General features: G+C 38.4%; 3 protein-coding genes across 4 annotated transcripts; 2 read left to right on the forward strand and 1 right to left on the reverse strand.

Annotated features, from left to right (window-relative positions):
• Positions 1-620: 620 nt before the first annotated feature.
• Positions 621-2969, forward strand: LOC129574485 (uncharacterized). The gene is made up of 5 exons (XM_055456566.1): positions 621-763; positions 884-965; positions 1027-1269; positions 1337-1811; positions 1951-2969. The coding sequence occupies exons 1-5, from the start codon at positions 753-755 to the stop codon at positions 2403-2405; spliced, it is 1266 nt and encodes a 421-aa protein (XP_055312541.1). The 5' UTR covers positions 621-752; the 3' UTR covers positions 2406-2969.
• Positions 2568-6755, reverse strand: LOC129574479 (conserved oligomeric Golgi complex subunit 1). The gene is made up of 7 exons (XM_055456552.1): positions 6003-6755; positions 5090-5938; positions 4846-5012; positions 4556-4750; positions 4154-4451; positions 3014-4031; positions 2568-2805 (listed from the first exon to the last, which is right to left on the reverse strand). The coding sequence occupies exons 1-7, from the start codon at positions 6137-6139 to the stop codon at positions 2674-2676; spliced, it is 2796 nt and encodes a 931-aa protein (XP_055312527.1). The 5' UTR covers positions 6140-6755; the 3' UTR covers positions 2568-2673.
• Positions 6756-6809: 54 nt separating this feature from the next.
• Positions 6810-12514, forward strand: LOC129574468 (uncharacterized). Of its 2 annotated transcripts, XM_055456533.1 has the most exons (8): positions 6812-8111; positions 8269-8336; positions 8416-8991; positions 9427-9515; positions 9819-9957; positions 10064-10431; positions 10871-11084; positions 11211-12514. In XM_055456533.1, exons 1-8 carry the CDS (start codon positions 7541-7543, stop codon positions 12369-12371), a joined length of 3186 nt encoding a protein of 1061 aa, XP_055312508.1. In that variant the 5' UTR covers positions 6812-7540; the 3' UTR covers positions 12372-12514. The 2 variants fall into 2 exon arrangements, with proteins under 2 accessions (XP_055312516.1, XP_055312508.1); XM_055456541.1 differs by lacking the exons at positions 9819-9957; positions 10064-10431 and having other exon boundaries at positions 6810-8111.

The raw sequence follows: 12514 nt of genomic DNA on the forward strand, positions 1-12514 counted from the left end.
TGTTTTACATGTATTGACAACATTATCCAGAGAGAACAAACCACTAGCACACAAATCATTCAGATCGAATAAATTCTTTATTCTGCCAGCGATTGAACAAAAAGTCGAACAACACAAACCAAAGTATATGTGTTGTCCTTGTTATTGTTATCAACGTATACGCTTTACTACTTCGAACTGTAATGTTTTTTTAGCGAGATTTTTTAGACTTGTTTTCGTCGCACTGAGCATTTTGATGTAGAAAAAAACAAACATTCAACAGAACAGTTTGTGAATATTCATTAGAAAAACGGGCATTTATGATTCACACATCAATCTTTATGAATTTCTGCAGAAATCGACATCACTGTTGAGTAAAGCAATGAAAGAATGAAGAAAAAAATTGTGAGTTGTGGCAAATGAAGTAAATTAACTGCAAAAATATTCATATTTCTCATGAATATAGGTAAAAAAAATTCAATTTCATCAATAAATCATTACTTCAAATATTGAAAATAATCGCGTGTTTCCAAAAATAGTGCAATTTCTTATAATTTGTTTGCAAAGTCAACTGTTAACACTCGTTTTTCTTCAATAGGGACTTCATATTCTTTTGGTTTGCATTGGACAGAAACACAGAGGGCACTATAATGCACAGAAGAGATTATGCGAATATTTTTTTCAATTCGAATGACAGAACAACAAGCGCTATTCGGTTAGAACTGACTGCAATGTATTAAAGTTACTGCGTTCAGAAAGACATTTCGTTGAAAATGAGTAAAGGGTGAGTAAAGTGCATAAATTTACAAACAAAACATCATTGGAGCGACTTGAAAAAATAGAAAATTTATAATAAATTTGGTCATGTTTTCAAAATTAAATCACATTTTCAACATTTTTACAGACAAGACAAAGAAGTCGATTGGCAACAAGTCAAACAGGACTTGGTTGTACAACGTGAAGAGAAATGGGACAAATTCTTTGATGTAAGTCAAGCTAAACGCTCAAATAGTTGTAGTTTCTAATTCGTTGAAAATTCAATTATAGAAATATAAGGGTATGGACAAAGTCATTGAGGATGAAGCATTGTCAGAATATTCGGAAAGTGAGTTAACGTCCGGTGAGAGTAATTCAGGAGATGAAGTCGAAGTTAATGATTTTGAAGATGATGACCGTCTGTCCGAATCGAATAATGTACCAGACGAAGGTAATGTATCAGATGCGAATAGCTGCATCGAAGTTAGCGACGATGATGACGCCATTTCTACTTTTGTAAAGACGTATAAAGAGGTATACTTCACACTGGTTAAATGCAATTTAGACTGACATTCATTATGGTCTATTTTTGTTTTATTAGCTGGCACAAAACAAGATCAAGATTATGGAAAAGACATACGAAGAGCACACCAGAAATGATATCAAGACAAAGGGCAGGATCGAAAGCCATCGTCATTCAAAATATACCACCGAAAAAACGGCAGAGGCCACAACGGGTAATATGGTCACAATGGCAATTGACTCGCCAATGGCACTGTCAAACGCAATAAAAAGTATGAATAATTCGACCAATTCAAGCATGAATACCAATGCAAATAGTATGGAGTTAGTGAAGCCAACGATGTCGCGCGTGGGTGGTGATGAACCATCTTCCAATGCGGTTTCGGCAGTGGATGAAGCAACGGCATGTGAGGTGTTCAAAAAGGGGAACGTTCAATTTCTTAGAAAAACGACCATCTTAACCACAACTACGATCACAACCACGAAAGAAGAAATAACTACCATCGTACAGCAGAATGCAGGTGAACAAGGCGATATTGGTACGCCAAAGAAAGGTAAAAACATGCGTTATATTTTGTGTATTAGAAATTGACGCCTTTTGACATCCCCAATAATTCATGAAAATCACAATATTTTTCAATCCATACAATTCTCTAACCCATATTTACTCTACACGTCACTTTTGTCCGACAGCAAATTTGGCCAAACAGCCAAAATCAACGAAAAAGAAGCGAACATCTGATGAACCGATGCCAGATTATGATGAAAATGACTATGACGGATTCAATACACCAGGCCGTCGGAAAACTCGAGCTCCCAATACACCATCAACATCGAGTTCATTCACCGCTCAAGGTTCATGCATTGAGGTGATTCTCACACCATCGGGCTCCAAAAATATTGTCACCAGAAAAGAGATACAGTACAAATTGAATGAAACGATGCCAAACAGTGCTGAAAAATGTCCATCGGTGGTGCGCAATGTCCGAGCTGACAAAGGAAAGCGATTGTCGTTAATGATGACGCCACAGCCGAAAGCAATAATGCCACCCGAAATACAGTCAGATAATTTATTTCAAATGGGTATCGTTCAAAGACCACTCATCGCCAGAACAACTGACGACAAGGGTTTTGGTGAAATTCTATAAAATTGCCTAATCGCATGACCTCGAAAATTCAGTATTATTCATCGCGTATTCAACGTATACAACGGTGAAATCGCATATACTTACATTAGTTAATTGCAAAAAAAAATGTTAGGTTAAGCTCGTTAATTTTGTCATTTTCCAATCGCACATTCATACACACTGTTTTTCGTTCAAATATATTTATGTATTTTTTTTTTATGTTAAACACAAAGAGACATAACAAAGCAGTGGCTGTGAATCTTCGCCGAGAATAATGTTAGTTGAAAACCTATCGGAACCAGTCCTGTGACATAGCGCCAAAGAACGCAGCTGCATTCGATTTGACATTGGCTAAATTTTGCTGCGTAATCGATTGTGTGGACGACGACGACGTTCCGCTAGTTTTCGATGGCGATTTTCTCTGTAAAAATATGAAATGGCAAAAATATCAAAGTTATTTATAAGCGTTAACCAAATATTATCATGTCAAGAAAAACAACAATCGAAATAAACAAAAACGGTTAAGCCACACATAAGAGATTGTTAAACAAATCAAAGAATTCAATAAATTTCGTTAATATATGAGTTCGATGAATGTGTTTATTGTTGATGATGTGCAATTTGTTTACCTTATCGGATTTTGCTAAGACAACCGGCACTTTGTTTTCAACCGGTTCACTCAACGCAACGGCTGTCTTTGTTGAAACGACAATTGGTAGCAATGTGAACCAATTGCTGTGTGCAACACCATTGTTTGCCAGCGGCAATAAGTTTGGATCTTTTTCTTGGGCTAAATTTGTGGCACCAGTTTTGGACATTGCAGCCAATAGCGATTGATTTGCTGTTGTGCTGGATATGAGCAAACCGTATTGATGTTGCTTACGCTGTGCGGCCAACTTTACATTGACATTTATATACTTGTGAAGTAGTTCAAAGTCAAATGGATCGATGCCGGCTTTGAATTTATTGGCCAGCGCTTGAAGTTGATCATTTCGTTTTCCATTCAAAAATAAAAGTGTCAAAAACTTTAAATCGAAATAGAGTTGCAAGCACGCATTTTGATTGGTGAAAATAAACTCATTCTTATCGCTGAGCTCCGTGTAAGTGTTTACAATCCGATCCAATAAACGGTCGGTCAACAGTGTAGTTACGGATTTCGGTAATGTTTCGGCTATTTTCTCATTCAATTTGGTACACGAGTCGAAGAGACACTTTTGTAGTGGAATACTTGGATGGGCCGGAACACGAATGGTTGACTGAATCGATGCATTTGTTTCGTCTTTCTCTTCGATTACATAAGTTTCCCAGTTTAGAAACACATTGAGCAATGTCATTAAATCGATTTTAATGCTAAAGCACAGACCATTCTGATTCCGCAAAAGTTCACCAATAAATAAGTCAATCCATTGCTTCCAAAGATTCACCGATTCTTCGTTTAACAAGCGGCATATCCGTTCCCAGTGTTCAATATGTGACACGTTTGAGGATTCATTCCATGTGTTCGATAGGAGCAAAGATGTTGGCATTAAACATTGCTTCACATTCGGACAAATCTCCGTCACAGCCTTCAGCAATTTAGCTAGAAATGCTATCGAATGGGCTCGATCATTGTTTGCAGCTCCCAATGATTTAGCCTTTGATATCAAACTGAAATGTGTTGAACGAAATATTCATTTTATTTGATTTTATTTCATAAAAAAGGAGAATTTTTAGGTTAGAATTAAATACGGAAAAAGGAAAAAGAGAAGAAAAATGTGAATTTTGCTTACTCAGAAATTCCATTTTGACTACAACTTCGCAAAAACTCGACCAGATGCGTTTGTTCCTTACGAACATTTGGATCGTCTCTCAATTCAATTCTTTCCGTAGACGATGAACTAACGTATAAACTCAAATCATTGTAAATCGACTCAACACTTTTATCTAATTCATTGCAAATTGTGCACAGCTCCGTCGAATAGCCTTTGATTTTCATTAGAAGACGATGATTTTGGCGATTTTGATCCAATGCTTGCTTCAAACTCTTTGGACTATCCTCAGGTTCCTCGTCCCAAAATGGTTTTTCATCTGAAAATAGATTGAAATTTTCAATAAAAGTGTTTCATGGGGAAAAAGAGCATTTTTAACTCAAGAGCTAGATGCAAAGAAAGAAGGCAGAGAAAGAATATTACCATTCATGGACAGGACATTTGATTCGAATACTTCTGAAATATTCTTCTCAGTTTGCTCGATGGCCGTTTGCCACGATGTTGTGATGATGGTTTTAATGCGGTCTTGCATTAATGGCTGATAGAACTTGTGATAAAAGTCAATGTTGCTGCTCAGATGCAAACTTTGCAAGATTTGCTTCCAATTTGCTGGTGTTTCTACAGGAACGAAAGGATGAATTTGAATATTTTAACAAATGTATCTTTGATAAAATCATAAACAATTCTAATCCATCTCAATTGTTGAAAATTACCCAATTCCGAAACCGCTTTGTTCACATTGTGAATAGTTCGAACCGAGCTGATATTATTAATGACAACTTTAAGCAGTTGTTTCGAGTCGCTTTCCGTAGTTTGTAGCCATGTATCAAGAGCTCGCCGCACTGCATCCGAATCAATTGGTTGGATTTGGATCTGTGGCCTGGGAGAAAAATTTAAAAGTCAAACATTAGAAACAATCTTCATCCAAGTTGGAAGATCCAAATGGAGTGAATTTACTTGAATTTCGATATAAGCGATGGCAAAGTGTCGTTCATCAGCGACTCGTCCAACTTAATCATTTGAATGACAGGTTTGGCATTTGGTCCAGTGATCAACTCCAGTTCTCGAGCCAATAGGCATTTTTTCCCTGCAGTCGATTCACTAGAATCATTATTATCGATAAAGCATTTGAAAACCTGCAGAATTGTTTCGTTCAGCAATTGCAAGCTGTCGATAATTCGATTTTTAACCGATTGATGCGGTTTTCCCGCAATATTGTGCTCATCGTTGATTGTCGTCAACATTCTACGGAATGCACGAGCTCTCAGTTGAATGAACATCGCAAGCAATTTATCAAGTTGGCAATTTTCCAGTAAAACCAAACTAGTGAGGCACTTGACAGCCGTTTCTGTTGAAAGTTCCGGCCGTTCCAATTGCTCGAGGCACATTTGCTTGATCATGAAAAAGAATTGATTCAAATGATTCCACTGTCGTTTGGCCACTGGGAACTTCCGCATGATATCGATATTTGCATCCAACTGCAATCCGGTGATGATGTGTCTTGCGAAGATAAACATCTGCGTTGCAATGAAATAGTCCGATTCATCTAGACGACTCCATATTAATTCAGGCAATTTGGTCAAGAGGTGAATCTGTGTCATGCAGCCATAGTAATTTCTTTGCACTCCATCCGATGGCAACAAACCACGTTCGGCATTCGTTTCGATTTTGAAACCAATCAATTGATGCTCATTGAGATTCCGGCAACTTCCGATGATTCCTTGTATATGCTCAATGACATTTGATGATGTTTTACGCATCTCACCAATCGTATCGGCCGCTTGTAAGAGATCACGATAACGCTCACTACGAATAATCGAAAAATGTGCTAAAATGAACGGCAGAAGCAGACAAGTTGAGCAAAACTTACCCAACCATTATTCGCAACTCTTCCTTCTTTGCCTCTATGCTCTGCTGGAGCTTTTTGTGAACGAGGTCAATTTCACTGATGTTACATTGCTCGAACAATGAGTCAACATCGATATCCAATAAACTCGATGTTGTCATCTTGTTCTTCCTATTTATGGAATTTTCTATGGGAATGGTTTGATGTTTTGTTTATTAAAAATCTTGGTCGTAGACAGAAAAAATTTGTTCTATTTAAAATGAGTTGTCAACACCGACTGAAATGTCAACGTCATCGTTCGCAGAAGAATTTTCAAAACAAAATAGCGTCAAGTGGCTATTGGCTGATTGGGCAGTGTGTGTTTATGATTATGGATTCAATGGAAAGTGGGATTGAAGGCAGCGTGAAGAGAAATATTTTGGCGATGAAAAGTGAAGAATAAACAAGGATTCTTTTCCAAAAATCAAAACAATAACAAGAACGGGAGGGATTTGACAGATTGTTTATCGATTCATTGGTGTATTTCAAGTCGGGCAAATGTCAAATGTTTTTCAAAAACTAAAAGGTTTGAACTTTTGTTATTATAAATTTCATTTTTTTTCTCCTATGTGGAATGAGATATTAAGTGAAGAAATAAGAAGTATTAAACCCAAAACGACATGTATTTTGATCGCGTCAAAGCAAACATTCATCAAATATAAACAAAAGTCCTCCATTCGATCTGTCACATGCAGCAAATGCCCTGAGTGAATGCTAGCGCCAACAAAATGCTGTGCCGAAGTTGTGAGTTAGAAAAAAATGTAATGCATTTTGCTGGTGTTAGTGTTTATTTGTGTATGTATATATAAATGTGAGTGCCGAAAAACCGAAGCGCGTTTCGCTCTCTTGTTGAAAAGAGTCGCTTGATGTTTTTATACTGAGATACTCGCATTTTATCACACGAACGTATATTCCTTCCGCGCGGCAGCCAATATTATTCCTACAATCAAAACACTCACACCAGAAGATCCGATATACATATAAAAATAAAGGCAGAAAAATAAATGAGACATTTTGTGAGCCACCAAGACCTTTGTGTGATCGCGTAACCAAACCTGAACGGGCGAAATCAATGATGGCATTCAATTGACGAGAGAGAGAACAAAAAAAACAGAAGAAACGAACAAACGAGAGATTCGGAACATATTCGTACAGTGAATTGTGTGTGAGAATAGATTGAGAAAACCGGGATAACCTCGAAAGTATTTGTGCAAACAAATTGTTAAAAACGGAATTGTTATCTGTGTTCCATCGTGGAAACTATATTATGTGGATTGGCTGAATACACTGATATACATTTTGTTTTACCGCAATTAAATTTGTATGAGTTCTTCTGAACACTCTTCCAATGTGATTTGATATACAATTTTGTTCCTGCAAGTCAAGTGAATCATATCGAGTGGTCTGATATACAGGCTAGATTCAAGTGTAGAAAAAGAGAAAATTGTGCGTGTTTTTCCGCATAAATCCATACATTTTGCATAAATCAACTGAAAAAAGGCTAAAATTCAAGAGGAAAAAAAATGGATTTCAATGACCCTGATTCAAGCATAGAGTATGGTGACGACGAACAACAAAATGAAGTGGTGCCATCATCTGAAACGTCAATCAGCGACAATGAATTAACAACCACAATCACAGAACACAAACAATCGCCTGTAGACTGTGCTCCATCGTCGAATGGTGCGAATAGCATTTGTGTTAAAAATCAATTGCACACGTCTGGCCGAAACGTCGAGACAAATGCTGCTATCGAACCGGAATCGGATGGCGGTGGTAGTGGAGCTGGTGTAAAAAGTGAATCGGAATCCGAATCCGAGTCACGTTTAGTTATACAAAGTGAAAATGAAACAACGGACAACGATACGGCGGCGTCTACACTCGCAACAACAACAATAAAAGAAAATGGTGGCACAGCTTCGCTAAAAAAGTCGGCAAAACGTAAATCAACCGCAAAGATAAATAATAAACAACAGCACAACAAAAACGACATTAACGACGATGTGAATTTCGGCGATGCCAGCGAATTTAGTGATGACGATGAAAAATTTATGGGTTTCACCGTTGAAGATATTAGTAAATGCACAAGTTGGGGTAAATTTGTTATTTGTTTTTCACACTGTTGTTGTTTTTTTTTCTCTTTTCTGCGTTGCTTGTGTACGGTGCATAATTGCACCAGTTCAGTGAAGTGAATGGATATGGTAATGGTAACGTTGTGTTTGATTGTTTGTTTTCTTTTCATTTCTTGCAGCACCGTCAGTATTGCTAAAGCGAATAAAAACCGATTCTCCAAACTCAACAGCAACCAATTTAATCGAAGTAAGTTTTGTTCTTCTCTGGGATCTGACCCGTTTGACACTGAGTTGACTACATTTGATTGATTTTTTTTCGCCTGCAGGACAAAGTTGAACAAAAAACACCGAAAGTGAAAATGAATGACATAAAACCAACCGTTGAACCAACGCCGGTGCCAGTGCCGGTGCCGCCGCCACCACAGTCAACCACACCACCAAAGCCACCGACAGTGACAACGGCCACCGACTCACCGGCTCACATCATCAAAACCGATCCACGATATCGCAATCCCTTCAAATTTGGATGGCGACGTGAAGTCGTGTTCCGTGCCAATTTATCGAGCACAACAAAAAGTGACAACAGAGGTGAAGTGTATTATCATTCGCCGAGTGGCAGAAAATTGCGAACCAAAAATGAAATATCGACCGAATTGCGTGCACTCAAGGATCAAAGTTTAGATATTGGCGATTTTTCGTTTGCTAAAGAAAGCATTGGAATGCCAGTCGAACAAGAAATTGTACGCAGTGCCAAGGTTCAAACACCGTCACAGAAACGACCGCAAGCCTCACTACCCGAAGCAATACCAACACCAGAAGTACTTGGCAAGCGTATTCCAAAGCCGAAAATGCCAAAAGGTGCTAGCCCACCACCACCATCTTCAATAGGCAATAAATCACGGGTAAGACACAAATTGAAATCTCTTGGAACGTATCAATGATACGGTATCATTTTAATTACATTAACAATGAATAATTCAACACATTACCTACCAACATATCGTTGTTGAAAACATCTTCGCAAACTATTCTCGTATCACTAATTCAATAGACTTTAATAATTAATTCCATTCGAAATTTGTATCAGACTTGAGATTATTTGATTACACTAAGTGTTAGCGGTTTAGACCGGTTCCAAACAAGCAGCCACTGAATATTTTGACACATTCATGATTGATGGTAAAAATAAAACATGGCTAACCGAAACATCTGTCGTGAAAATGCGAATTTTGTACGAAAAAAATCAAAAATATTGTTATTTCTCTCATTTTACACAAATCAGTTGGTTTCAATTTTATTTAACGATTAATTTTGTGGTTTTTTCATTGCAATTTCAGACCCCAGCCACAAGCAATAAACGACAGCCCGAGCGTGAAATAATCGAAGTGATTCAACCGAAAGCAGCTAAAATAAATTCAAAATCAAAGTAAGTACCGTGCTGTTTAGCAGTTGAATTCTAAGTCTTAAGTAGGAGCTGTTAAATCTGTGTTCGATTTTCTGAGCCTCAAAAGCTAGAATTGTTCTATTTAGTCCCCTTAAACACATCAAGTGATGCCTATCTCTATAGAAAAAAAAACTGGGAAAAACCATGTCCGTTCATTTTGTCGCTTCTGCTCGATCATTACAATCTGTCTCTCTCTCTCTCTCTCTTTCTATCTGTATCTCTCTCTATCTCTATCACTTCTATCGTAAAATACATGGTTGGTTTTTCTGCGTAAATCACACACAGTAGGGAACCGTGCACAATAAATTGCGTCTTGGCCATGGGAATCATACCGCAGCTGCAGTGCAAGAAGTGTCAGTTTATGTATCATCATGAATGCGTTGGCAAGGATGGATCACGTCATATCACCACCTTTGTTTGTGAAGTATAAAAAAACCACTTGATTCTTATTCGCTGCTCATTTATTGCGTGTGAGTCGAACCATTTTAATCTAATACTCTTTTGATATTGTTTGTTATTGATGTGTATAGCATTGCAAACGTGAGAAGAGCGAAGCCGCTCAGAGTGCACAAGCAGCAGCGGCGGCAGCAGCAGCAGCTAATAAGGATCAACAAATCGAGAATAAGATGGTAAATGCAAATTCAACGGAACAATTAACGACACCGATCCGACCGATGAAGAAAGCTCCATTGCCAAATTCATTGACTAAATCAGCAACATCCACACCGACAAATGCAAAATCAGCAAAAGATGACACAGCTGCACCAACCGAACACGATTTATCGGCACCACAATCGATTGCCATCGTTGCTGGCCGAAAGTATATTATGGTTCCGAAAACAGCTAAGATCGCCACTACACCCGATTCAGTCAACGGAAATCAAACCACTAAGAGTTCGTAAGTGAATTGCATTTGCATTTTTTTCACTTCACTTTTTCAAATTCGTAGATTTTGCACCTGTAGCTTAACCTCAATTCAATTTTTTTGACAATTTTTTTTTATTTGCTTCCGTGTTATATATACAATTTTTGTTTTCTTTTCTTATCCCCATTTCAGGTTTTTGTATGACCATGCACTTGTGCAATGTTTTTTTTCTGTAGTTATAGTTAGTTGCACAGTGGCATGCCTCATTGGCTGTAGATGCACTTGTGTTTACCGATTTGTTGTTTGAACATTTGTACGTTTAGTACGCGTGTATTCTTCGTTAAAATTGCTTGGCATCACACCCTTTCTCTAATTTTCCCCTTCTGGTTTAAGACTCTTTCGTTACACAAATTTGTTCTTCTACACAGTTTTGGTCGATGTATAAATGGAGAACTCTTTGTTTGTGTTTCAGATCGAGGCCGCACACTCCAGTTGCTGGTTCAAAGTCAACTTCGTCACGTAGCAGTTCAACTGCTAACCGAACATCGCCGTCACTTCCGGCGGCAAACAACGTTTATGCTTCAGCACCAGCATCAGTTCATTCGGTTTTTGCTTCCGAATTTTTCAACAACGTATCAAGGGGCTATGATATACTGTTCAATATTTTCCAATACTTGAAAGTTCAGGTATGTCAAAGGCTTTAATCGCGTCAATTATTCACGATGATTATTATCCATATCATTCATCAGCTCATTCTAAGTGAATCACACGATTTTCAACCGTTTATCAAATATATTTTGTTTCGACCATAGGAACTTCTTCGCGCATCAAGTGTGTGCCGTATGTGGAATCATGTTGCAAACAACAGTATCTTATGGCAAACGGTACGAATGAAGAACTCACAAGCAAACGATTGGACTGGTTTGATGGCAGCACTCCGACGACATGGAACGCGTCACTTGGACTTGCGGAAAATTTTGATTTCATCATCTTTGGACTGGAATGATTTCATAACGCACATAAGCCGAGTGCCGGATCTTGAAACATTGCACTTGTGTCGATGCCCATCTGAAGTTGTAACCGCTTTGCTTGAGACAAATACAAATCTACAAGCCTTGAACGCTCTATCCATAACCGGAAATTCATTTTCTTTTCCGACATCGTGTAATATGCCTGCTTTGAGAGAGCTACGCTTATCGTCAGGTACAAAATCATCAGGTTCATCGATGAGTATTGAGAATTTGCGAGCATTGCTTCAGTTAGACAGTTTGCGTCACCTTTCGCTAACATCATTCGAGTCACTGGACGCTAATCAATTGGAGCCATTGGCATCGTTGACCGCACTTGAGTCCCTTGAGCTAGGCAAATGTAATAATTTGGCCGGTGGTTTTGCAAAGAATATTCTAATAAAACTACGGAATTTGGAGCGTTTACGTCTGGAGGATGGCAAAGGATGTGCCACATTTGATATTCTTGAAGCGATTGAAAAGCTTCCCAAACTGGTTCAATTGGAACTAGTTAACTTTGACATAAAACCCGGCTTCGACACACGCATCGCTCAATGCAGGCGCTTGAAACGCCTATTAATTATTCCGACATACATTTCACAGTCGGCAACCACAAACAATCTTGTACTGTCGAGCATTGCTCATCTTGGTGATACGCTACAGTCAGTCACATGGGTCGTAACACAGGAATTGATTCGTGTCACTGATTTATACACGGACGAGTGTCACGAAGGACAGCCGCGTAAACCGAACGAAGACAAAATACCAATCATCAAGCCGGTGCCAATGATGCGGGAATCACCAAAGATCAACACATCCGGCGAAGCAAGTACACAGCTCGTTGAAATTCTGCCGCTGAGCCAAGTGGACAAAATCATTCGCACCAACATTCCGAAACTCAATCTGAAGATTCAAAAGGTACCGTTTACGGCCACATGGCGACAAACAATAAGCGAAACTTCATAGATTGCGAGGTTACGGTGTACAATCAGGCGCCCTACTACACGATACGCCAAGATGAATTCGGCGATCGCGATTCTGCTCATTGGAAAATGTACATAAATAATTCATATGTAATCACACGAAGTAAAATCGGACATATTTTTGAG

The sequence above is a fragment of the Sitodiplosis mosellana genome, unplaced genomic scaffold (assembly GCF_009176505.1).
Source record: "Sitodiplosis mosellana isolate CC-2019 unplaced genomic scaffold, AAFC_SMos_1.0 Smas_scaffold_1, whole genome shotgun sequence".
Classification (NCBI taxonomy): Eukaryota; Metazoa; Arthropoda; class Insecta; order Diptera; family Cecidomyiidae; genus Sitodiplosis; species Sitodiplosis mosellana.